General features: G+C 41.1%; 1 protein-coding gene across 10 annotated transcripts in view; it reads left to right on the forward strand.

Annotated features, from left to right (window-relative positions):
- DOCK9 (dedicator of cytokinesis 9) overlaps nt 1-27,489 on the forward strand; it is a 323,125-nt gene that overhangs the window by 175,988 nt on the left and 119,648 nt on the right. For all 10 annotated transcript variants that reach the window (XM_089679964.1, XM_089679972.1, XM_089679969.1 and 7 more), the window contains exons 10-16: nt 15,763-15,837; nt 16,249-16,389; nt 17,788-17,988; nt 19,749-19,871; nt 22,982-23,064; nt 24,072-24,194; nt 27,137-27,216. In XM_089679964.1, coding sequence (XP_089536090.1) covers nt 15,763-15,837; nt 16,249-16,389; nt 17,788-17,988; nt 19,749-19,871; nt 22,982-23,064; nt 24,072-24,194; nt 27,137-27,216 — 826 coding nt within the window. The remainder of the gene's footprint in view (nt 1-15,762; nt 15,838-16,248; nt 16,390-17,787; nt 17,989-19,748; nt 19,872-22,981; nt 23,065-24,071; nt 24,195-27,136; nt 27,217-27,489) is intronic.

Here is a 27,489-nt window from a genome sequence, read left to right on the forward strand (position 1 = left end):
GCAGCAGCATTCATGATGGACTGGAGGGGGGATAGCCTATGGAAAGGCAAGCCAGTAAGGAGGGTGTTGCAGTAGTCAAGGCAGGAGATGACCAGGGAGTGAGTTAGAAGCTTTGTGGTGTCATTGGTTAGGAAGGGCTTATTTTGGAGATGTTGCAGAGTTTGAGGCAGCAAGCTTTGGACAACAATTGGATGTGGGACCGAAAGGATAGCTCAAAGTCCAGGATTACACCTAGCACCCTGGCATGTGGGGCGGGTTGATGGTTGAGCCGTTGATTTTGACAGAGAAGTCAGTGGAAGGGGCACGTTAGGGAGGAAATATTATGAGCCCAGTTTTGGTTAGATTAATTTTAATGACGTGCTTTGTCATCCAGGCTGATATGTTCGTTAATAGATTAGTAATGCATGAGCAGACTGATGGAGTGAGTTGAGGGGTAGAGAAATAGATTTGGGTGTCATCAGCATAGAAATGGTATTGAAAGCCTATTGTATTGGAAATGCATCCACCTGCAGAGGTGGGTGGGAGCAATTTCCTGTAGGGGGAGAGGGCAAGTGTACAGGGTGTGTGTATATGAGGTCAGCTGGCAGGCTCCTTCCTGTGTCTTACCGGTTTTCCCAACCTGAGATCTGTCCAGGAAGTAATGTAGAAGTTTTCCATACATCAAACTGCAAGGTAAGCTAAGGGCTGGTGCAGGAAAAACTGCTTTTTTGTTTTCTGCAAAAGTACATTAATTGTATATTGGTACATAGGGAAGCTGGAAGTTAGCCTTTAAAAAGGGGGCAAACGTGGACTATGTAGCAGTGGATATGACAAGAGTAGTGGACTGGTGCAGTCATGCATCTCAAAAATTATGGGTATCTCTGGAGCAGAACCCCTTTGGACTGGTAAGCAGCATACCCAGAATCTCCAAACTCATCCTTTCACCGACTCTACTCAAACTAGACCTATACTACAAAATGGCAACAATATGGAGCCTTTCCTCCGCTATGATGCCCATAATAGGTCACACAGAGTTTACCCCAGAGCTGGGAGATTATGGTCTGAACAGGGACACCTGCGAACTGCTTACTGTTTGTGCTCTGACAAGTGGGCTTCCATTGCCAGCCTTTAAACAGACCCCTCAACCCCAGTTTTAATAAATGTGGAGGACCCGACCGTTCACTCACTTCCTTTGCTGTTTGCCCAAACCCACCACCTTTCACAAGCCATTTACACCATTTGGGAAACTTAGCAAAGGCAGTGGCACAGTCTAGAAGTCACTTTTTAAGTTTGATCTGTTTCTGCTGAGCATGCAATGTTAACAAGACACACCCTATCTCGCTAAATGGGAAAAAAAGACTTGAATTTTACATTTTCTGGACACCAAAAAGTCCACATCCTAATTTTTGCACACAAAACTATGCTCTGTAGCAAATACCAAGAAACCGCATATAAGATTGTAACGCACTGGTACAGGATCCCTTCTGTACCTTGTCAAATTGTTTCTGCAACAGAGCAATCAGTGCTGGAGATGTGTAGCTCACAAAGACACACTCCTATACATATTCTGGGACTGCCCTGCCATATGCCTTTTTTTGGCTACAGCTTCTTTACATATCCCAAAAACTCAGACTTTTCTCTCTTCAGCAACCTGGCCACAGTCCTGTTAAATCTGACATCTCTGTCCAGGAAACACTACCATAAGTCTCTCCTTAAACATCTAAAGCTTGTGTCTCTGGCAGGTGGAAACATCAGTCTCCACCTACTGTGGCACAATGGTTTGCTAGGGTGAACAATATACAATGCATAGAACAACTTACATCTGTCTTACGAGATGAGGAACATAGGGCCAGGTGGCTCTACTGGGATCTATTCAAATTATCTACAAATATCTCCAGTATGCATACAGTGGATATAAAAAGTCTACACACCCCTGTTAAAATGTCAGGTTTATGTGATGTAAAAAAAATGAGTTAAATCACTTCAGAACTTTTCCCCCCTTTTTAATGTAACTTATAACCTGTACAACTCACTTGAACAACAAACTGAAATTTTAGGTGGAGGGAAGTAAAAATAAACTAAAATAATACTGTTGCATAAGTGTGCACACGCTTAAAAGCACCTTTTGATTTTATTTCTGCACTCAGTTTTTTTGGGTATAAGTCTATCAGCTTGGCCCATCTTGACTTGGCAATATTTGCCCACTCTTCCTTGAAAAAACACTCAATCTGTCACATTGCAAGGGCATCTCCTGTGCACAGCCCTCTTCAGATCACCCCACAGATTTTGAATCCGATTCAGGTCTGGGTCTCTGGCTGGGCCATTCCAAAACTTTAATCTTTTTCTGGTGAATCCATTCCTTGATTTGGATGTATGCATTGGGTCATTGTCATGCTGAAAGATTAAGTTCCTCTTAATGTTCAGCTTTCTAGCAGAAACTTGAAGGTTTTGTCTTGACTGGTATTTGGAACTGTTCATAATTCCCTCTACCTTAACTAAGGCTCCAGTTGCAGCTGAAGAAAAACAGCCCCAAAGCATGATGATGCCACCGTCATGCTTCACTGTGGGTATGTTGTTGTTTTGGTGATGTGCAGTGTTGTTTTTGCGACAAACAAATCTTTTGGAATTATGGCCAAAAAGTTCAACTTTGGTTTCATCAGACCATAACACATTTTCCCACATTCTTTTGGGAAACTTCAGATGTGTTTTTGCAAAGTTTAGCTGGCCTTGGAGGTTTTTCTTTGTAAGAAAAGGCTTCCGTCTTGCCACTCTACCCCATAGCCCAGACATATGAAGAATACAGGAGATTGTTGTCACATGTACCACACAGCCAGTACTTGCCAGATATTCCTGCAACTCCTTTAATGTTGCTGTAGGCCTCTTGGCAGCCTCACAGACCAGTTTTCTTCACATCTTTTCATCAATTGTGGAGGGATGTCCAGTTCTTGGTAATGTCACTGTTGCGACATATTTTCTCCACTTGATGACTGTCTTCACTGTGTTCCATGGTATATCTAATGCCTTGGAAATTCTTTTGTACCCTTCTCCTAACTGATACCTTTTAACAATGAGATCCCTCTGATTCTTTGGAAGCTGTCTGCAGACCATGGCTTTTGCTGTAGGATGCGACTAAGAAAATGTCAAGAAAGACCTACTAGAATAGCTGACCTTTATTTGGGGTTAATTAGAGGCGCTCTAAATGGTGGCAGGTGTGTACTGACTCCAATTTACCTTGATTTTGAATGTCATTGCCTAATTCTGAACACATCTACATCCTCCGTTATGAGAGGGTGTGCACTTATGCAACCACATTATTTTATTTTTTTATGTTTACTTAAACCCCCCCCGCTAAAAGCTTTCACTTTGTTTTTCAATTGAGTTGTGCAGTTTATAAGTCAAATTAAAGGTGGAAAAATTTCTGTAATTATTGATCTTTTTTTTTTTTTTTTATATCGCAGAAACCTGACATTTTAACAGGGGTGTGTAGACTTATATCCACTGTAAGCTCTCACCTACATTACTCTCTTGCATGGTACGAGATGCCCCTTCTGCTGGCCTCTCTGGTGTTTCAACACCTCCCTTGTATCACTCCCTCCTTCATTAACCACTTCCTGCCCGCAATGTACTGCGGCAGGGCGGCAGCTACAGGCAAAGCGGCATACCCGTATGTCACTCTGGCTGTAGTAACACGGGGGTGCGCAGCGCTCCCCCCTTACGACAGCTGTGTCCATTGGACACAGCGGAATGAAGATCCCGGTGAACAGGACCCGGTGATCATGTGATCACAATGTAAGCAAAGCTGTTATGAATCAATCTCATTCATAACAGCTGCTCCTCTTCCTTGTGAGCTATGATTGGCCAATCACAGCACCCTGTAGCATGTGACCAGCTCCAGCCAATCACAGATCGCTATCCTGAGCTGTCAAATCTTAACTCATTCATGACAGTTCATGAATGAGTTAGGTTCATGACAGCAAGCTTTGCATTGCTGGAGAAATGATCTTTATTTCTCCTGCAAAGCAAAGTGTAAAAAAAAAAAAAAATCCCTCCCCCCCACAGTAGTACAATGTTACTATGGTAACATTGTACTATTCTGATAAAAGTATTTAAAAAAAAAACAATAAAAAAAAATACCATATTGAGAATTGTTTGTAAAAACTTAGTTTTTTTTTTAAAACTACTTGCCGGCTGCTTGCCCGCATTTTGCAGGCGAGCAGCAGCTCTTGGCAAAGCGATGTAATCTTGCATCACTTCCTATTTTGGGGTGTGAATGCACCTGTGCCCCCCACCCATTGGTCCAGGGAGAGAAGAGAGAACACGGCACCGAGTAAAAGCGCTACATTTTGCACACACGGTAGATTAGCACATTTAACCCTTTGATCGCCCCTATTAACCCTTTTCAAATTCAGCTCTTGCCAGACAATTCGCATGGAAACCGATCATAGTTTCTGAATTTAAAACTATTTTGGGCTTAACCCTCAACATGGGCATTACAAAAAAGAATGAAGTGCGGTCATATTGAGCCACAGAGCCAAAGTGGTTATGCTGGGATGATGCCTGCAGCTACAGGTATCATTCTTTTCAGCTGACGGTCGGCTTTTATGTAAAAGAAATCCTAGTGGCCAATTAGCTGCTGAATTGCTTTGATCAAGCAGTGGGATGGGACACCCCCCCCCCTTCCCTCCTGCTGTCTTCCACAGTTTTCTTGGGCTCTCCTGTCCCACAGGGGAATCCGAGAATGCAGCCAGCAGTTCCGCTGGCTGACTATAGAGCTGGTCAGAGACCAGAATGGCTCCAATCATCTCTATAATCTAAGAAATTGGAAGCTACGAGCATTTTATCACTTCAGTTTCACGGGATATAAAGTGCACCATTTGTAAATTGGGAAAGGATCTGATCACACCGGTCTTGGTGAGATTAGAAAATGTAAGGGCAGAGGAGATATCTAGAGTCTGATAGACCCCAGATTTCTCAAAAAATAATCTGACAATGCCCATTGAATATTTAGGTGATATTTGCATTCCCTGTGATAGCATTCAAAGTGATATAAAAGAAACAAATGAAAGGGACAGTGTAAAAAGAATTACAAAAATCAAAATCACTAAAAAAAAAAAAAAGTGGGGGATGTGTGGCATAAGCTGCTAGTATTGGCCCTGAAATGCCAGGATAGCAGAACCAACGCCTCCAAATGACCCCTTTTTGGAAAGTAAACACTCCATGGTATTTGCTAAGAGGCATGGTGAGTATTTTGCAGATCTCATTTGTTGCCACATGTTTTTGGAAAATGAAGAAAGAAAACAAAAGATACATTTTTTTCTTTTATCTTTACTTTTTCAAACCCCTAAGACAAAAATTATATCTGTAAAATACTCACCATGCCTCTTATCAAATTCCTTGGGGTGTCTACTTTCCAAAAAGGGGTCATTTGGGGAGGGGGTGTTTTGTACTATCCTGGCATTTTAGAGCCTCCGGAACTGATGGGTAGTAGAGAAGTGATATGACTAAATATGCCCTTTGAAAGCCTCGAGGAGGTCATTGGATTTTGGGGGCTTGTATGTAGCTAGGCTGCCAAAAAGTCTCTCACATGTGGTATCCCCATACTCAAAAGAGGTAGGAGAATGTGTTTTGGGGTGTTATTCCACGTATACCCATGGCTTGCATAAGCAATATATCATTAAAGCAACAACTTTGTGTAAAAAATAATAAATAAAGTTGTCATATTCAAAAAAGGGGTCATTGGGGGGGGGGGGGGTTGTACTGCCCTGGCATTTTGTGGCGGTGCCTCCTCCTGGCCCTTTAATAGTTTCAGAAGCACTGAGGCAGGGATGGGGTTTTAGGGTCATGTGACCGCCGTGATTTGCTGTCATGGCGGTCAGATGATCAGAAAAGGTCCCGATCACAATGGGAGATCGGGACCTTTTCGTGAGTCACGGACATATGTGCTGGGAGCACGCAGGGCGCACGCTCTCAGCACATATGTATTTTCAAAGTTCATTTACAGTACGAAAATATGCGGCCGCTTTGCATCAAGGCCCAGACACCGAGAGGCCGCATATTTGCGTGCGCTCGGCGTCTAGGGGTTAAGAAATGATAGGCAGTGTGAAAGTAAAATCTACGTAAATTCCTACATATATACCATAGTTTGTAGGCACTATAACTTTCACACAAACCAATTAGTATACAAGTATTGAGATTTTTTTTTTTTTTTTTACCAAAGACATGTAGCAGAATACATCTTAGCCCAAATCTATGGCTAACGTTAAGTTTATTGGATATTTTTTAAATATCGTTTTTTCCTAAATTTTCAGTCTTTTTTTGTTTGTAGCGCATAAAATAAAAACTGCAGAGGTGATAAAAGCTCCTTGTGTTAAAAAAAAAAAACCCCAAAAAAACAAACCTAAATTTCATTTGGGTACAGCATTGTATGACCGCGCAATTACCAGTTGAAATAGCGCAGTGCTGAACAGCAGAAAATGGCCTGGTAAGGAAGGGGGGTAAATCCCTCTGCAGGGCAAGTGGTTAAAGGATAAGTTCACCTTTGGGAACATGTTACATGTTCCCAGTGCAGCAGCTTCTGCCCGATCCTCCCCTCCCTGTGGCAGCAGTATGAAGAGAAGTTTCCTTTCACTTTCTAAACACAGCGTGGTGATGTGGAGCTCCGCCCACAAGCCTGCTTCATTCATAAAGTTCTGTGAATGAATGAACTACAAATATCAACCTCCTTTGCGGATGTCAGCTTGTAGTTCTCAATGAACTACCACAGTGCTGTGGAGTGCAGTGGTAATTTATTGATTCTTCCTGTCAGTGTATCTGCTTGCCCATACAGGATGTACAGGCAAGCAGATATACTGATGGGTCTGCAGGAGATCTGCTTTGCACCAACGATCTGCTGATCACTGGTGCAATGCTTTACAAGTTCCTGCTAGAAAAAATAATAAATGCACGTGTTTTGTTTTTTTTTTTATTTGCAAAATTTTTTGTCTAAAAGTGAACGTATCCTTTAATCTCTGTCCTCCCTTCTAAAACTTTACCCCATATACGCCTATCAAAAAATCAGAAAGCTAGTAACTGGCGATAATCCTTTCTGAGTGATGAAGAATTGACAACTTGCAGTTCTAGTATTGTAACGTGAGGCAAGTCCACTGATTACTTGATTACTTTCAACTATGTACACTATGTTTCCAAAGGTATTGGGACACCCCTCCAAATCATTGGATTCAGGTGTTCCAATCACCTTCATGGCTACAGGTGTATAAAATCAAGCACCTAGGCATGCAGACTGCTTCTACAATCATTTATTAAAGAATGGGGCGCCTTCAGGAACTCAGTGAATTCAAGTGTGGTAACGTGATAGGTTGTCACCTGTGCATGAAGTCCATCCGTGAAATGTCCTTGCTCCTAAATATTCCACGGTCAAATGTTAGTGGTATTATAACAAAGTGGAAGAAACTGGGAACAACATCAACATCAAAATGACAGAGCGGGGTTAGCGCATGGTGAAGCTCACAGTGCGCAGAAATTGCAGAGTCAATAGCTAAAGACCTCCAAACTTCATGTGGCCTTCAGATTAGCACAACGACAATGTGCAGAGAGCTTCATGGAATGGGTTTCCATGTCCAAGCAGCTGCATCCAAGCCTTACATCACCAATTGCAGTGCAAAGTGTTGGATGCAGTGGTGTAAATCACACAGCCACTGGACTCTAGAGCAGTGGAGACGTGTTCTCTGGAGTGATGAATCTTGCTTCTCTGTCTGGCAATCTGATGGATGTGTCTGGGTTTGGCAGTTGCCAGGAGAGCGGTACTTGCCTGACTGCATTGTGCTAAGTGTAAAGTTTGGTGGAATGGGGATTATGGTGTGGGGTTGTTTTTGAGGGTTTGGGCTTGGCCCCTTGGTTCCAGTGAAGGGAATTAAGGCGTCAGCATACCAAGACATTTAAGAGAATTTCATGCACCCAACTTTATAGGAACAGTTCGGGGATGGCCCCTACCTGTTCCAACATGACTGCGGACCAGTGCACAAAGCAAGGTCCAAAAAGACATGGATGAGTGAGTTTGGGGTTGAGGAACTTGACTTGCCTGCACAGAGTCCTGATCTCAACCCGATAGAACACCTTTGGGATGAATTAGAACGGAGACTACGAGCCAGGCCTTCTCGTCCGACATCAGTGCCTGAACTCACAAATGCTCTTCTGGAAGAATGGTCAAACATTCCCATAGACACCTTCCTAAACCTTGTGGACAGCCTTCCCAGGAGAGTTGAAGCTGTTATAGCTACAAAGGGTGGGCTAACTCAATATTGAACCTGGTGTCCCAATACTTTTGGCAATATAGTGTATTTCACTGCTAATTACTAGCCAAAATGTATCTTGTCAACATTTAATGTGGATGTAAGCCTTTAAATATATAAAAAAAAAAATTGACCTACGTATACACATATGCTGCCCTGCTTCAGTGAGACTTACGGATGTGTACACTCGGTGGGAACAGGGTAAAGGGCAGAGTTTCATAAATCATAGAAAATTTTTCATTTTCTTAAGCCTAATAATGTAACAGAGTATTGGAGTATAGTCACGTAAAATGATTACATTTCTCCATGTTTCCTTTGTGTTCTAGACACTTAAAGAAATGCTGACAGGTTCTAACTATTCCTCACTCAAAAAAAATAAAAAGAGTTTAACCACTTAGAGGAGTTCCAGGCTCCTCCACAAAAAATTAAGCAGCTACAAATACTGTAGATACTGACTTTTAATACAAGGACACTTACCTGTCCAGGGGTCCAGCGCTGTACTCACCTGGGTTAGTTCTAAACTGCCACTGGCTTTGCAAGTAAGGGAAAATCAGAAGTGAAGCCTTGCAGCTTCAGACAGTTTTCTACTCCGCATGCGTGAGCGCCTTGTGATTGCTCCCATAGTCTTCTGGGATCTGTGAAGTGTCCCAGAAGACTAATGCAGGGGGACGAAACCAAAACCAGGTATCCGCTCCCCCCTCCCCTCCAAAAAGTGCCAAGTGTGTGTGTTTGTGTGTGGGGGATGTACAAACAAGTGGAACTTCCACTTTTGGGTGGAGCTCTGCTTTAGGCTCTCGCACCTGTTTGCCACTTACAGACCAAAGCATTTCTTACAATACTACTTTGAGTCCTTTTATTTAGCAATAATTCTGTCCTCTAAGAAAACAAAGTAATACATTACATATGTAGCAGATATAGGAAGCGCCACAGAAAATGCAAAATAAATCAAATATTAAGCAGCACCTCTAACCAAAAAAGGTAAAATAGTGTACAAATAAAAAGTGCGCTAATTATTCACAAAACATGCAAGGATAAATAATTTTAAAAAATGAATTCATAAATATAAGTCCAGCCACCATAACAGTGATAGTCCAATATCAACCTAATGTCAATCTTGAAAACAAACACCCATGTGCAAATCCGACACCAGATGAAATGAATACACTCACCAGAGCTATATGCTGATTATATTATAAACCAGCATGATAGCATTTTGCTCTGGGAGCGATGATCTGCAGGATATCCCAGTAGAGGAACAGCAACCAATAGTGATCCAATCAGCACATATGGAACAGCTAGGCAGCACATATGGAACAACTAAGCAGCAAATGATCTTCCAATAACATGGGCAAAGCTCGAGGAATAAGAAGAGATATGATGGTGCAGTACGTTTAAAACCAGTAAAATTTTATTAATAAAGTATTGCACTAACAAAGAAGGTATCTAGCCGACACCAGCAATGACAACCTCTAAAATGCCACATCCACAAGGGAAAAACCAAGGGACGAACCTCCTGCACTGCAATCAACACAGCCGACAGCTGGGAGGAATGTTCCAACTAGGCCAGGCCCAACGCTTTTCGTCACTTGACGTCTTCTAGTACATTACATATACTGCATTTGTTTTTGATAAAAACAAGGCTTTCTTTTGGTAATACTGCTTTAAAAAGCTTAATTTTGTTTATGCAGATGATAACCAAAAAGTACACCATACTAGACATACTTTTCACAATTTTTTAATGAATATCATTTATAAATAGTTTTTGTGAGGATAAAAACTACAAACAAGTATTTACAAATGAAATGCCGTTTCTTTTTCAATTTTGTCTCAGTTTTAAAATCCCAATTTTTATAAATCCAGCTGTCTGTCATGTTCACTCACTGATTTCAGTAGTAGCCCCTGATCTGTAAGCAAGCTATGTCAGCCTCCTGATGTGTGTGCTTGTTCTGGCTAAGTGTAAATATTGAAGCCAAGCAACTAAAGATTTCAGAAGGGATGGTCAGCCATTGCGGCCTACCTTAAAGTGGTTGTAAACCCTGACATAAACACTGTGGAGATCCTGGCCTCAGGTGATACACAGAGATGAAACAAATCCTCCTACATACGTTTTATCTCTCTATCTGCAGTCTTTTCTTGCCTACATCTGTTTAAAGTGCCGACTTTTTTAGGCTTGTCTGAGCGTTTATAAAAAAGGAGGCTGAGGGAGACCCCCCCCATACACACACACACACACACACACACACACACACACGAACTGTCAATCTGCTGGAGGTCCCTTCACTATCACCATTTTTCTCTTGGTGTCATGAAAACTTGTCAGAAGTAACTCATGCAGATAGCAGAGGTATGAAGCAGCAGACAGAAATGACACTAAATACACACTGTAGAGAGCTATGCTTTGTTCATATTTCATGGCTCAGGTTTAACACCATTTTAATTGCCTTATTGCCATTGTTATGTGGTCTTGAAAGAGGAACCAGATTTGAGGCATAAATGTACCTAAAAATGTATAAAGGGTTAAAAAAAATTCAGTATGCTACATAAAGTTTATACTATGGTGATGTAACTAAGCAAACTTTTAGTTACAACTTATGACTCTTCCACAGAGTCATCCTTTTGTGTGTGTTTTTATTGTGAATTGTACAGTAGGTTTTGCTGTTTTCTTAGCACCACATAGGCACTTCAGCTGATACATGCTTCTCTACCACTTCCTCACCAGCTACTCCTTTCAAGAGTTCACAAATACCCAGTGTGGTTGTGCTGGCCCTGAATCTGCTGTACTGTTGTCATCATCTTTGGTTTGGATTGTACTTGCACATCTGGAATTAGGCTAATGTTTTCACTGTGGCACATTTGTATTTTAATTGTACAAATTATAAAACAGTGTGCTATGAACTTCTGAACACAAATAAAATCTAATCAATTACGGTCTGGCAAATGCTGCAGGAAAGCCTAATGAATAACAGGAGGAAAGTAGCTGTATGATTTGAAAAAAACGAAAAACGTTTTAATTACAACCCCCCCCCCCCCCCCCACTGTGGTTGTCTGACATTGTGGCTGCTACTGGTGCTTCTGTGTCAATGTATGTAACCAAGGACTATCTTGCCTCTGTTTCACAAGGGGCTAAGAAGCAGAAGTGGTGTCCATCACTAGAGCCACCAATCATAGAGCAGGAATGCGCGGAACCTGAGGATGAGGAACTGGAGTAAGGTCAGGCAGTAGATATTCTATTGGAGGGGTCACAGCCTAAAGAGAAGCAGGCGATTTCTGCATCTCAATCTCAGATTATTGGTGCAAGACCTCACTGATTATGATATGCTCTGGTTTCAGGCTACCTCCAGTAGATACCTCTGAGATTACTTATTCTTCTCTGGGCTCTTTGAAACCTCCACAGAATGTTCAGGCCTTTTCAGTACATCCTCTCCTGGAACCTATTCTGTATGCTGATTGAGATCACCCAGACAGGGCATTTGTTCCGCCAAAAAGATTTTCCTTTTTCTATCCCATGGAAGAAAAGTTTAAGAAATGGGGTATGCCTGTAGTGGATGTGGCTGTTTCATCTCTGAATAAGCCTATAACATGTCCTGTAGGTACTGTCCAGGTATTCAAGGATCCAGCAAATAAGAAGCTGGAATCTCTCAAGGCCTTTTTCTCCCTGGCAGGTTCAGCTATTGGCGTTTACCAGAGTCTTTCTGACTGGGTCAAGCGGTTGCTTAGAAGGTCTCCTGGGCAGGGGGATTATTCGAGGATTTTGACTATGTTGCACGTGCTTTGTTTTGTGGTTGATGCTCTTAAGGATTCAATTCAGCAAATTTCTCACATGGCCCTCTTGTCAATACACATGCGCATGCGAGTTTGGCTGAAGAGTTGGTTGGTGGAACTGATCTGCAAAAAGTTGTTGGCAGGTTTTCCCTTTCATGGAGAGAAACTGTTCGGGCAGGATTTAGACAAGTATACTCAGGTTTCAGGGGGAGAAAGTTCTCTTTTACCCTTTAAAAAGAAATCCAAGTGCCCTTCTTTTAAGGGGGCAGGGGCCTCTGTTGCTGGGCCCTCTGCTACCAGATGGTCATTTTGCCACACACAGGCTTCAGTCTCTAGGGGTAGAACTCGGAGTCAAAACCCAAGAAGGCCCCGGGTGCAAAAGTCAGCAAAAGCAGATCCAAAGTCTGCCTTTTCATGAAGGGGCTCCCCCACTCATTCTGGTGGGAGTAAGGTTTTTTGATTTACTAACAGTCTGGTAGGCTCTAATTCAAGACAAGTAAGGTAGTTTCCACAATTTCGCTAGGGTACATGCTGGAACTTCGGGTTCTTTCTCCACCGCGGTTTCTAAGGTCAAATGTACTGACAAATCCAGAGAAAAGAAGGCTGCATTTACAGGCGCTCGACCACCTAGTCTCCCAGGGTGTGATCACGGAGGTTCCAGAAGACGAAAGCAGTCAGGGGTTTTATTCAGACTTGTTCACAGTCCTAAAGCCAAATGGGAATTTGAGGCCCATTTTGGATCTCAAGGGTCTAAACCAGTTTCTACATGTCTAGTCTTTTCGTATGGAATCCGTTCAGTCAGTAGTGGCCTCTTTGCAGGAAGGAGACAGTTAGCATCTATCGTCATCAAGGATGCTAACCTTCACATGCCGATATTTCTTGCTCATCATACATTGCTGCGTTTTGCAGCAGGGGCTCAGCATTTTCAGTTCGTAGCATTTCCTTTTGGTCTGGTCATGGCTCCTTGAGTGTTTATGAAAGTTCTTCGCTTTGGTATTGGGGCTACTCAGAGCTCAGGCAATATTGACACTAGGATATCTAGATGATCTACTGCTCAGGGGTCAGTCTGTGCTAGGTCTGAAGCAGGATTTGGCTTTTACAGTTCAGATCCTGAAATGACTGGGCTGGGTGCTCAACTTTGAGAAGTTGGCCAGTTCAGAGCTTGGAATATTTAGGGATGGTTCTAAACACGGTACAGGCAAAGATGTTTCTGCCTCCAGGGAAATACTGCGTACTGAAAGAACAGGTCCGCAGTTTAAGGGCCGAGAGGTATTCTTCAGTTCGCCTCTGTATGAGGTTTCTGGGAAAGATGGTTTCTTCATTCAAGCCAGTTCCCTATGCGCAGTTGCACTCCAGAACGCTGCAAAGAAACATTCTGGCCATTTGGAACATAAAGATTCCAGTCCTGGATTGTCGTCTCTCTGCTTCCAGAAGTACTGCAAAGCCTGAATTGGTGGTTGGTGTCTCAGAATTTGGAAAAAGAGAGATCCTTTTGGCCGGTGGTATGAAAATTGTTAACCACCTATGTCAGCCTCTCTGGTTGGGGGGCTGTTCTGGAGGGGGCCACAGTTCAGGGAACATGGGAGATAATTCCCATCAATGTCCTGGAACTTCGGGCAGTACTGCTCGCCCTGGCGTATTGGATATCCAGGCTTCAGGATTGGCCAGTAAGAATTCAGTCTGCCAATGCCACAGCAGTGGCACATCAACAACCAGGGCAGTACCAGGAGTCAAAGAGCTCAGGAGGAGGTAAATTACATTCCGATCTGGGCAGAAAGAGAATTTCCAAGTTTATCAGCAGTATTTATTCCAGGTGTGGAGAATTGGTAGATGGACTATCTCAGTCACCGACAATTGGTTCCAGGGGAATGGGCTTTGCATCCCGATGTTTTCATAAGAACCTGCCAGCAATGGGGTTACCCAGACGTAGATCTGTTGGCAAATCAAGGTTCAACAACAGGGTCAATTATTTTGTTTCCAGGGTAAGGGACCCTCGTGCAGAAGGGGTAGATGTCTTAGTGACCAGTTTTTTTCTGCTTTATGCCTTGACTCCGATTCCGCTTCTGCCATGTCTCTTACACAGGGTTTGGGTGGAATCAGTTCTGGTGATAGTGATTGCCCCAGCCTGGCCCAGGAGGGCTTAGTATGCTGCACACATATTGAGACTGGCAGTGGACGGTCTGTGGTCTCTGCCGTTCCGGCCAGACCTGTTGGCTCAAGGATCTATAGTGCACACAGCTTTACTGTTGCCAAATTTGATGGCATGGCTATTGAGATCCAGATCCTGAAGGACGGGGGTGTATTGGATTTCGTCAGAACTTTAGAAGGCTTACATTTCCTGGTGTGAGGACTGAAAATGGCACCCACGACAATATGTGATTGATAGGATTCTGTAATTTCATCAGTCAGGGTTGGAGAAAAAGTTGGCTGTTGGTATCATTAAGGGCCAGGTTTCAGCATTAGCTGTTTTTTTTTTTTCCAAGGGCCCATTGCATCTCACTCCTTGGGTGCGCACTTCCTCTTCCTGTCAAGTTACCTTTGTGTCCTTGGGACCTGTAGCTGGTTTTGGAGATTTTGCAGAAACCACTGTTTGAACTTCCAATGGTCCTGTTGACTTGTAAGGCTTTGTTTCTAGTGGCAATCACTTCTGCGAGAATGGTGTTAGAGTTGGCAGCTCTTTCTTGCAGAGAACCATTTCTGGTTTTGCATGAAGATAAGGTTGTTGCGACCTCAACCGACTTTTTTTTTTTACCAAAAGTTGTTTTTAGTTTTCATCTCAATCAAGACATCATTCTACCTTCGTTCTTTCCTGGGCCTCAATCAGCAAGAGAAAGCTCTCTGCATACCTTGGATGTGGTACACGCTGTAAGGGCCTTCTTGAAGGTGATGGCACAGGTCAGGAGATCGGATGCTCTGTTCGTGCTGCCTGAGGGGCCTAGGAAAGGGCAGGCAACATCCAAGGCGATAAAGCCATCGGTATCAAATTCTGTAAGCGTGTCTTTTTCCCATAGTGCATCTTATCCACGTAAGCGACACACACCCCGCCATCCACATGATGTAAAAGAAAACTTGATTCATCAGACCAGGCCACCTTTTTCTATTGCTCTGTTTTTTTCTGATGCACATGTGCCCATTGTATACACTTTTAGCTGCAGAGACAAGTCAGTTTTGCCACCCTGACCGGCTACACAGCCCCATACACAACAAACTGTGATACACGGTGTGCTCTGACACTTTTCTGTTAGAACCAACATTAACTTTTTCAGCAATTTAAGCTACTTATATTGGATCAAACTACATGGGCCAGCCTTCACTCCCCACATGCATCATTGAGCCTTGGACTCCCATGACCCTGTCTCCGGTTTGTCAGGCTAACTTCCTTGGACCACTTTTAGTAGGCCCTGACCACTACAGACCAGGAACATCCCACAAGAGCTTCAGTTTTGGAGTTACCCTGACCCAGTTGTCTAGCCATTACACTTATGAATCCCTATGCTTGCCCATTTTTTCTGCTTTCAACACATCATGTTCAGGGACAGCATGTTCATTTGCTGCCTAATATATCCCTGACATTCAGGTACCATTGTAACAAGATAATCAATGTTGTTCACTTTACTTGTCAGTGGTCATAATGTTATGGCTGATCTGTGTGAGTGTACTTCCTTCTGTTTGTTATACCTCTAAAAAATGTAACAGATTGAAAGACATGAGTTTTCCATATTTATCATTCTAGAGTACAAGAGAAGCAGAAGCCAAATTGAAAAATGAAAGCAGAGTGAAGCTTTTTACCTTGGATTCAGACACGCAGGTAAGTACTAGATGCATGAATATATTATATGCATGTTTTGGTTGCTTATAGTTTTGTAGTCACTGGGTTCAGAAACTGTTCTGCCAGTGAGTCTTGCTGGAACCCCAGTCGATTTGATTTCTAGATTGTCTATATCTTTAAAAGTTTCTGTATACAGAGTTTTGGCAGTGCTTCGTCCTGATGTGAAATGGCATGTGGCAATTTTAAGTAACATAATGTTTTAATGAGCTAATCCACCACTGGAAGTGCCCAGTAGGCAACACTATTTTGTGACATGGATAATCTGTAGCAGAGCAACCTGCCACTGTATTGTGAGCATTTGCTGCTCTTATTAATTGGAAAAATAATCCAGAACATGGGTTTAATTGCTTTATAATTTTGAGTTTAACAACCACATCTTTGTTTTTCCAGAAACTTGACTTCTCTGGAATTGAACCGGAGGTAAAACCCTTTGAAGAGAAGTTTGGGAAGAGGATATTGGTGAAATGTAATGATTTGTCTTTCAACCTGCAAAGCTGTGTGGCTGAAAATGAAGAGGGACCAACTACAAATGTAAGAATCAAAGACATTCAGTGTAGTAAAAAAAAAATATATATACTGCCGCTATATAAATCCTGTGTAATAATATATATATATATATATATATATTTTCTTATCTCCTTTTGTTTTAATATACGTGGTAGTCATTAGGAGCCTATCTGTGTCTTTGCCTTCACTAGAATTGACAGCTATATGCCATTGTGTACAGTCTGTTATTACGGTTCTTTACTCCATACCAGGCTGCAAGGAATTATTTGGTTGACTACTTTTGCCAAATTCATAGCAAGTAGAAGCCAAGTGTATTAGATTAGTAAAAGAACTTAAAGTTGATTTTAAGTAAAATTAAGGGTTTACAACCTGTTAGCTTTGGATTTATTAAGGTTGTTCTCTCATTCATATGTAAAGGAGAATTTTTTTTTTAGGGCAGGCCAAACTTTCACAGAATATAAAACTGAACAGTCATGTAAAGCACAAGCCAGCTGTTCATTCAGCCCACAAAATGACTACTGCAATGATGCTTTATAGTTTAACCACTTGACCTCCAGAAGTTTTACCCCCAGGCCATTTTTTCCTTTTTGGCACTGCGTTAATTTAACTGACAATTGCACGGTCATGCAACACTGTGCACAAATAAAATTTATGTAATTTTTCACAGCAATGGAGCTTTCTTTTGTGTTATTTGATCTGATCACCACTGGGTTTAATTTTTTTGCTCTAAATGAAAAAAGACTGAAAGTTAAAATCATATATTTTTTTTTTTTTACTTTTTTTGCTATAAAACATCCAATAACAAAAATTTTAAAAATTTAAATTCTTGATAAATTTTGGTTAATATGTACTCTGATACATATTTTTGGTAAAAAAAAAATTCCAATAAGCATATAGTGATAGGTTTGCGTGAAAGTTATAGTGTCTACAAACTATGATATATATACTGTTCTACAGAACACAAATCAGCAAACATCAGTTTTTCTGATGCCTCACACCACAACCTATGGTAGTGACTTACCGGGTGTTAAGGTATACTGTGACACTTTTGTGTGTCAACACATTACCTTAGTGCTTTTCAGTGCTATTGACAAGTTGCACCAATAATGCGTGTATAGTGTATTGTTGTAGCAGGCACATTACTGCAACAAATCTCAATGGACAGGTGTGAATGGTCCCCAACTTTGGGTTTTTGAGAGCTGACAATAAGGTGAGTTTAGAGGCACTGAATACTTCATATGCTCTGCAGAGTGTGTGCACCCATCGTGTTTGTAGCCCCTTGTAGGACCCAGGGAAAAAAATGAACTTTTTATAGACCCTCTGTTTAGACTATAAACTCTGTTAAACACTCATTCTTTGTTAATCAGAATATGTATGAAGTTCCAGTGTTCTGACTCCTGCCTGTGTCTTTTTCTTCTCCAGGTTGAACCATTTTTTGTCACACTATGCCTGTTTGATATAAAAGCCAATAAGAAGATGTCTGCTGACTTTCACGTGGACTTGAACCATTCATCTGTCAGGCAAATGATCCCCCCTCCTCAACAGCTCTTAAATGGAGGAGGAGATTTTGGGCGCAGGATTGCAGGATGTGTACAGGAATCAATGCTGCAGTATCCCAAACAGGTAAAACGAAGTGTTCTAGAGAGTTGTTTTAAAGTGCTCACTATAATTTCCCTAAAAAGTGTTTCTAAATAATTCAAACTGGAAATGTATTTGCAACATGTAGGGAAATGCAGCTGAGGCAGCGTTTAAATAATTAAATATTCTTAAGCCCAGTCCTGTACACTTATTGCTCTATAAAGTACCAGCCATATTAAACTGGTATTTCTTAATATATTTTTAAGACGTACATAAATTGTGCGTATAAAAATTAAGAGTTTTTCTCTTGTATCTCCTGTTCTTTTAGAATACAGTTTTGAACATAAGTACTAATCATTTGTTTTCAGTCACTGAAGTTATTTTACAAATTTGCTTTGGGTAAAATGGGCTCTTGCTGCCATATGACATCTACCCGGAATGACAAAAGTCCTGCCTGGCCGTCATTCTACAATAGGCCCGATGGGAATTGGATAAATCTCAAATATCTTAGACCCGGTGTTCTTTTTGCTATTGACATGTGTGGTGTTGTCATTCCAAAATCAATAGAGCTTTTGAAGACTCTCAGAAAGATAGATGGGAATACCTATGGATTTAAAAAAGATACTACTAAAAAATCCAAACTATTTGAAGTCAATAATTTTACTGAGATTATTTCACAATCTAAAAGTGGTGTAGATTTATAAACGCATTCAGTTTTGCCGTGGACTGGCCAGCCCAGCAAACCTTACCTAGGACCTGACAATTTTATGCTAAATGTCATCTAAAAGAACCCCAAAATATCATCACGGGGTGTTGTGTTTTTCTTGCAAACAGTTGGGGTCAAAGTACATATATCTGCACTCAGAAAAAAATTGCATAAGTGAGTTTAATTAAAAAAACAAAAAAACCTTTTCTGTCTAAAAAGAACTTAAGAGCAAGACTACAGTTTGTACATATGGCCAAAGATAATGCCTTCTGAAACAACATGCTGAAAACTTAATCAAAGATAGAGTTCTTTGGTAACAGAAATGTTTGCTGCAAACTGAAAGCAGTTTTTCAAGAGAAGAACCTAATAACTGTGAAGTATGGTGTTAATGTTATTTGGGTTGCTTTGCTACTTTGGGCCCTGGGCAGTTTGTAGTCATTGAGCCAGGTTATGCATAATATCAAATAGGAACAGATGAATCATATGTGTAATAATAATGTAAGGCTATCTGTCCAAAAGGTAAAATTGCGTTTTAGTCTTTCAATGCGATAGGGACTCGAAGCACATTATCAAAGCCATCAAAGGGTGGTTCAAAAAGAAGGAATAGAGGAATATGGACTGCTCTAGTCAAATACATGTTTTTAGTACCACTGAAATTTTGTAGAGTGGAATTTGAAATGGGTAGTTCATATAAGGAAATCACAAACATTTTACAGCTGAAGGAATTTTACCTGGAGAAGTGGTTAAAAATTCAGTGTCACAGTATTGGCCAGTTATACAAATGACTGCTACAGCTTGATACCAAGGGTGCACTTTTTACATATAGTAAGATATTTCTATTGATATTTTTGGTGAATAAATGTTTAAAAAAGCAATGTGTATTTTTTGTTTTTATTCAAATATATCACCTTTATCTGTATGCACTGTTTGAATAAAAATCTAATGTTGCTTGTTGCATGTTGAAAAAGTCAACATTTTCCCTGGGGTATACTTTATTTTTTCACATGAATGAATATGTATAACTTTGTTGGTGTGATACTAAAGTATGTTAATAAAGGTGGAATACTGTTCATAATATTTAGAATTGTTTGTTTCTTAGGGAATTTTTTCTGTCACATGTCCTCACCCTGACATCTTCCTTGTGGCCAGAATAGAAAAGGTTCTCCAAGGGAGCATTGCACATTGTGCAGAGCCTTACATGAAGAGCTCAGATTCTGCAAAGGTAATTTCTTGCTTACTTAAATGGTTTTTAATATACATATGCTTAGTGGATGAGGACTTTGACATTCTAGAATAGTGCACAGTTACCATTAATTAATCATTGTTTGTCTAGATTCTACCAATAAAAAGTAGAGGTAAAAAAAATATCGGCACAAACAAATTTATGGTGTTTCCCCCCAAAGAGACCACATATTTCTTTGTGAAGAAAAGTCACTTGGGTTATTATAGATTTATGACTTTCAGATTGATAAAAAGCAGGGCTTTTTTTAATTTTTTTTAGCCAGAATATGGTGCCATCTCCGACACTCTCTCTACTCACTACTGACCTTTGCTAACACAGAAGCCTGGCTTCTGTGTTTTCATGTGACAGCACTCCCCTTCCAGCAGCTGGAATAGAGCACTCCCTGCCCGGCATATCCGTATGAGAAGAGAGCAACAAAAAGCAGACTAGTGTAGTATGTTAAAACACTAATTTATTTTAGGAGTATAAAGTATCTTGTACACTCCAGTCCCTGCCAGAGAATGAATCAAGTCATTCCGACTTTCAGTTCAGTGCCTACATCAATTAACATAGCCACTTTGCGCAGCTCTTTTGTGTGTATGGAGCCCCTACTCTCCAATCAAACTAGCAGCATTTGGATCCACTCATAGTGTTGGTTATTTTAATTTAGAGATTGAAATTACCTGGACGCTGTGCTTTGTACGTAGCGCACTCCTGAACCCTGTGCTCTGTACGTAGCGCACTCCTGAACCCTGTGCTCTGTACGTAGCGCACTCCTGAACCCTGTGCTCTGTACGTAGCACACTCCTGAACCCTGCGCTCTGTACGCCGCGCAAGGAGCACAGGGTGCAGGCGTGCTCGGTGTACAGAGCGTAGGGTTCACTCCTGCACCCTGCGCTCCGTGCACTCCTGCTCCGTGCACTCCTGCACCCTGCGCTCCTTGCGCCGGGCTCTCCTGCACCCTACGCTCCTTGTGCCGGGCTCCCCTGCGCTCCTTGTGCCGGGCTCTCCTGCGCCCTGCGCTTCGTGCGCTTGAAGGTGCTTGATAAGGTATATACTGCACCTATGCCAGAACCCATGTGGAGATTTGCATTTTGTTTTCTTCTGAAGCCTTATTTGTCACCTGTTTGGGGAAGCCACCATAGAGGGCATCATCATTTATATATTGACTCTAGATTTTCCTCTTAGCAACTAGTCAGCGTCTCACTTTATTTCAGTAATCTATTCTAAAAACTGAACAGGGAGAAGCCAGGTTGGAAATAAAGTTCTGTAGGGACACATCATACATGATGCCCTCTGTTGCCTCATTTTGCAGTTGCATGGCTGTGTACCGGGAAAACAGATGCTCAGCAGATATGCTGCAAGGAAAGCTTTTCAGGGGAGTCTGTGAGGATAAAATATGGAAGATGTCATAGCTGGCCTGTCACAGCCCACATGCTTCATTCAGGTAAGTGACTTATTAGGTAGCAAAACCAGGAGCAGGATTCTAGCTCTGGAGCATACATCTCAAGAGCTCTGGCATGTACATCTCAAGAGCTGGCTCCCTGCTCCTGGTTTCAATATCGAATAAGCCACTTACCAGAATGAAGCATGTAGCCTGCAACGTTTGTAAATTCTGAACTCCTGCTGCTTTAAGAGGTCATTCACACATAGCATGATTGTTGGCATGTTTCTCTAACTGGATAAACATCAGTCACCACTAGGGCATATAGAAAACAATTGTTTCCTATGTGCCCTGGTTACAGTGATGATGCCACTAGTGTCTCCTAATGCCTAACATAATCATTAACTGCTTCATTCTTCTCAAATCTTAGTAATCTGAGCATGGACATATTGGGGGAGATTTACTAATACTGGTGCATCTGTGCATAATAGCCAATCAGCTTCTAACTTAAGCTTGTTCAGTTAAGCTTTGGAAATATAACCTGAAAGCTTATTGGTTTCTATGCAGAGCTTCACCATATTTTTCACTCTCCATTTTTAGTAACTAATCCCCAATTTCTATTCTCTGGATTAGACTGCAGTTTTTTTTTTCTCTCCAAGGTGATTGCTTCAAGGACACATTCTGCTTAGTGAAACCAGTCTGTCTATATTTCTCTACATGTTTGTTGATTATTTATTTATAATGATTAAGAATTTATAAGAAAAGCCTTGCTGTATCTTTACATATTTTAATGCCTGTAGTGTGTCCATTGCTAATGGTTTATTTTTAACCACCTTCAATTGATCTCCAGGAAAAAGTTTGAGTAGGACACATGATCTATTAAAACAACAAAAAACAGTCAACCTGGGCCAAACTCTCAATCGGGGATTGGTGCAGCTGGGAAAGGAAGAGTATCTCTTTTCATTCCTGGTATGAGAGACTTGAGCCCTAAACGTCTACCTCCCAAGAAATAACTGAGGAGATTGTCACTTTGACCCACATTTCAGAAGTTAACATGACCTATACTTTTTCCATCCAATGACTGTTATCTGATAGCATTGTCATTGTTCTCAAGTACTCCATAGACAGCCATATTGTCATGTGATTCAGTGAACCTGTCAAAAAAAAAAAACAACGAATTTAATTTCTTAGCATTACAGCAAGAAAGGTTATTCACTATGAGAGTGCAGAGAAGTAGCAGCATTAGTGTTTTCTATAGCCGTCAGTGATTTGCTGATATATTGTATAGCTTTTCCAGTATTTGTGTTCACGTTCACTCCTTGAAACAGCAGTTATGAAGTTAATGTTACATACTTGGATGTTCACTTAGTATATTTTATTTGTCTGCCAAACCCCATTTAATTAGGGCTTTGTTTCTGTATTTTAGAACCTTACTTTTTCAGCCTTCATATCTGTTGATAGTGTTGCCACATTTCCCTTACAGTATGTATTTTCATCTTTTGTTTTGGAATTTCTCCAGCTTAAGTCAGTTTTTGCAGCTGCTTTCTCTAAATTCAATAACACTTGGTTCCCAGGGAAAGGTGTGATTTCATCTCAGCAAGAAGTGCATCTCTAGAATATCAATCTGATTGACCACCATCAGTGCCTTTTTTCAGATGTTCTTTTGTACAATACTCTGAAAAATGTAATATCTCTTATGTTTTGTGCCCCTTTGTTCATTTCCCAGGTTGCTCAGAAGGTTTTAAAGAATGCCAAACAAGCATGTAGCAGACTTGGGCAGTACAGGATGCCATTTGGCTGGGCAGCAAGGCAAGTCTAGCCAAACATGTTTATGTTTTACTTTTCTAGCCCTGCAGGCTGAACGAAAGAAATCAGTTGATGCCTCCATCCAAGCTGAACCACATGTATAAGAGACATCTTCACTGCTGGTTTTTTGTATTCAGACAACTGCAGCACCTGGAGGCTGTCTATATACCTGAACAGTGACTGCATCCAATTAGATGCAGTCATTGTTCAGTCATTGTTTTCCATCTTGCTCCCTGAATTTTAAAATCAACTTTTGTCAAGCCTGGTGGTGCCAACTGGGCTACTCATGGCTTGAATGCGAAATTCCATGTTTGGCCAGTTTAGGCAGTGTGCATTATCAAGCCTACGTTGTGTTTAACGAGGCAGTACCACTTTAATTATACAAAAAGCTGCTGACAAGGTAAAAAGATCAGACATCTTGGAGTCAACATACATTTTAAAGATTTCATACCACCCAAATGCAGGGCTGGTCTGACAGGCAAAGCTCAAACATGTCTGGGGTGGTCAGAGCTTGACCCTTCCTTCCCCCCCATATTTCAATTTGCCCACCACTATGATTGACTGCCTCTTTTCCCAATTGAAATGTGCAGGAGGAGAAGGGAATGGACTAGTTGAGTAATGTTAGTTAATGCTGAAGCTTCGCCTTTCAGAATAGCCCAACATTACGGTAATGAAGGGAGTTCTGAAAGCTGCTGGACCTCTTATTGCTGGCCCTTCTTACCTGTCTTCAGCCTTTTGCTTTCTTAAGTGAAAGTCCGTAAAATTTGTTTCACAACTTTTTAGAATGAGTTCCTAGTTCAAACATTACTTATAAATTTCCTGAAATTGTAGTTGTCACCTGCACAGAACCCAAATATGATTCTTTTTTTTTTTTTTAATTTGATAAACCAATGTTATGTTTATAATCTCGTAGTTGTGTGTGTGTGTGTGTGTACCAGTGAGGCTTGCTTGTAATAGTTTTGTGGAAATCATTTGATTCAACTTGACCTTTCTTTTTGTTGTTGTTGCAGACCATTATTCAAAGATAGTTCAGGAACACTGGACAAGAATGGGAGATTTTCTGTTATTTACCGGCAGGATAGCAACAAACTTTCAAATGAAGATATGTTGAAATTGCTTGTTGACTTTAAAAAGTGAGTATGCTGGCTTTTTTATTTGTGTATATGTTTTATTTTATATGTTAATCTAGTGGTGATATGGAAGCTTCAATTGCTGAATTTTCATTCTGTTATTTGATTGCCATGTTTATGTACTTTCAGTCACAGACTTGGAAAGGAGGTTTTCATTTGGCATAGAAAATCTAAAGCTGGCCATACACTATGCAAAATTTGGCCTGTACTTGAGGAATCAAAATTCAATTAGAGGGTGGCCCTGTCACCAACCACTGCCTGACATTCTTCAATTTAAAAATCGAAGGAGCTGGGGGAACATATTCGACTGTCCAGTGGCTGCATCTAGTTATTTTGACAGCGGAAGGGGCTGGCTATCAAAATACAATAGCGGCAGCAAGAGATCTGTTCATCTGCGCTGTTAGCATGGATGGAGGATCTGTTAGATTATTTCTTTTCAGGCTACAGGCTGAACAAAAAAAAACATAGTTGTATGGCCAGTTTAAGGGTCGGAGTCAACAGGCTTTTGTTTACTTCATAAATGCTTTTCTTTCCTTATAAATCTACGAGAATACATAGGAAGGTCAAATACAGGTCAAATGTGCCTGCAATATATTCTGAATGATCTCAGAAGCATCTTAAACGGATGGCAAAATCGCCCTATGTTTGCCTATTGACAACTGTTGACACATGCCACTAAAGATACTGTAAAGCTTGTGCACATTGGCGTTACTGTCAAATTCGGATTTTTACATTCAAACTCATTGGTCTACAGCAGGGGCGGGCAACTGTGGCCCTCCAGCTGTTGTAGAACTACAAGTCCCATGAGGCATTGCAAAACTGACAGTTACAAGCATGACTCCCAAAGGCAGAGGCATGATGGGACTTGTAGTTCACCAACAGCTGGAGGGCCACAGTTGCCCACCCCTGGTCTACAGGCATTTATGTTTAAGAGCAAATCACAGCAAAAGGTTGTGTTTGATTTGCTTTCCTTCAATTTAAATGCATCCCAATAGGACCTTCTGCATCCAGAGAAATATAACACAAAGTAGGTTAAATGCAGCCTTAGAAATGTCATCCTTGCTGCCCTGCTGAGGTACAGTTGTGTCCAAAATTATTCAACCCCCACTGAAATTGAGTGTTTTGGCCAGTTTGACATTGCTTTTGATCATTCAGTCATCTTGCTTACATTTACATTAAAGAGGCACTTGTAGGTCAGACAAATATAACATAACAGTTATAATGAAATAACCACAAATGTCTTTTCTGTGCTCACAGCATTATCAGTTTTATTCAACCCCCAAGTGACATTCAATCTTAGTACTTAGTACAGCATCCTTTTACAGTTATAACAGCTTTTAAACGTGAAGCATAGCTTGACACAAGTGTCTTGCAGCGATCTACGGGTATCTTCGCCCATTCTTCATGGGCAAAGGCCTCCAGTTCAGTCACATTCTTAGGCTTGCGCACTGCAACTGCTTTCTTTAAGTCCCACCAGAGGTTCTCAATCGGATTTAAGTCTGGTGACTGCGATGGCCACTCCAAAATGTTCCAGCCTTTCCTCTGCAACCATGCTCTAGTGGACTTGGAGGTATGCTTGGGATCATTGTCCTGTTGAAAGGTCCAACGTCTCCCAAGCCTCAGGTGTGTGACGGACTGCATCACGTTTCCATCCAATATCTCCTGGTACTGAAGAGAATTCATGGTACCTTGCACACGCTGAAGCTTCCCTGTACCTGCAGAAGCAAAACAGCCCCAAAGCATGATTGACCCTCCACCATGCTTCACAGTAGGCAAGGTGTTCTTTTCATCATAGGCCTTGTTCTTCCTCCTCCAAACATAGCGTTGATCCATGGGCCCAAACAGTTCTAATTTTGTTTCATCAGTCCACAGAACACTATCCCACAACTTTTGTGGTTTGTCCACATGGCTTTTGGCATACTGCAGTCGACTCTTCTTATTCTTTGGAGACAGCAAGGGGGTACGCCTGGGAGTTCTGGCACGGAGGCCTTCATTACGCAGTGTGCGTCTTATTGTCTGGGCTGAAACTTCTGTACCCACATCTGACAAATCTTTTCTCAGTTCCTCAGCAGTCACACGGGGACTTCTCTCCACTCTACGCTTCAGGTAGCGCACAGCAGTCGAAGTCAGCATCTTCTTTCTGCCACGACCAGGTAGCGTTTCAACAGTGCCCTTTGCCTTGAATTTGCGAATGATGCTTCCTAAGGTGTCTCTTGGTATGTTTAACATCTTTGCAATCTTCTTATAGCCATTGCCCTTCCTGTGAAGAGAAATCACCTCTTCTCTTGTCTTCCTGGACCATTCTCTTGCCTTCACCATGTTTGTAACCACACCAGTAAATGTCTAGAAGGAGCTGAGTATCACAGTCATTTTAAAGCTGCCTAATTGGTGCTTATTATGCTTGATTGCTGCTCGGTGACATCCACAGGTGTTTTCAATACCTGATGGAAAGCACCTGTATGAACCTCTGTTCTTCAGAGTGGTAGTCTTTAAGGGGTTGAATAATTGTGGCAATGAAGAAACCACATAAGAACCATTTACTACTGTATTACATAAACAATTGATGTCATTTTAGTTGCATTTGGGTAGTTACAACGTCCTTGTAGGATTTGATTCTGAATACAATTCCAAATGTACACTATAGTCCCTAAACCCCTTTACAGCATTGGGGGTTGAATAATTTTGGACACAACTGTACATGGAAAGCTGCTAATCCGCATTTGATGTTTGCTTAAAAGTAGCTTAAAATGCAAGAAATTAAGGAACTGGTACAAAAGCCTTACCAAGACTCACTATCTTTACCTTTAAGTCGAAGAATGTCGTGTCATATGTTGTGTGTCTGTATGTTTTTACTTTTCTTTACTAATATGTTCCCTATGAGAATGTTCCCATGTAATTTTGCTAATATATATATCTAACACAGCATTCTGTTTTATATTTTTTAGGCCTGAAAAAATGGGAAAGCTTCCAGTTATTTTAGGAAATTTAGACATTCACATTGACAATGTTTCTCCTGATTTTCCAAGTAAGTGGAATATGTAAAGAAAAATAAAAAAAAAATAGGGGTATTGGTGAAATCTGCATGGTGTAGTATTTGTTAATGAAAACGTACTAAAACTCCCTCCAGGTCCCAAAATCACTTGGCTTCAAAACATGGACCATCATGTAAGTCTAGTATAGTTGGGATGTGTCTATGATTGATTTTATAATTTTCCATGTGTTACATGTACCATAAAGTTGTTTTTTTTATGGTGCATTGGTGTAGATTTTTAGTATGTTTTTATAGAGACCGAGTTCT

The sequence above is a fragment of the Staurois parvus genome, unplaced genomic scaffold, assembly GCF_062004578.1.
Source record: "Staurois parvus isolate SC_StPar_1 unplaced genomic scaffold, SC_StPar_1.0 ptg000233l, whole genome shotgun sequence".
NCBI classification, from domain to species: Eukaryota; Metazoa; Chordata; class Amphibia; order Anura; family Ranidae; genus Staurois; species Staurois parvus.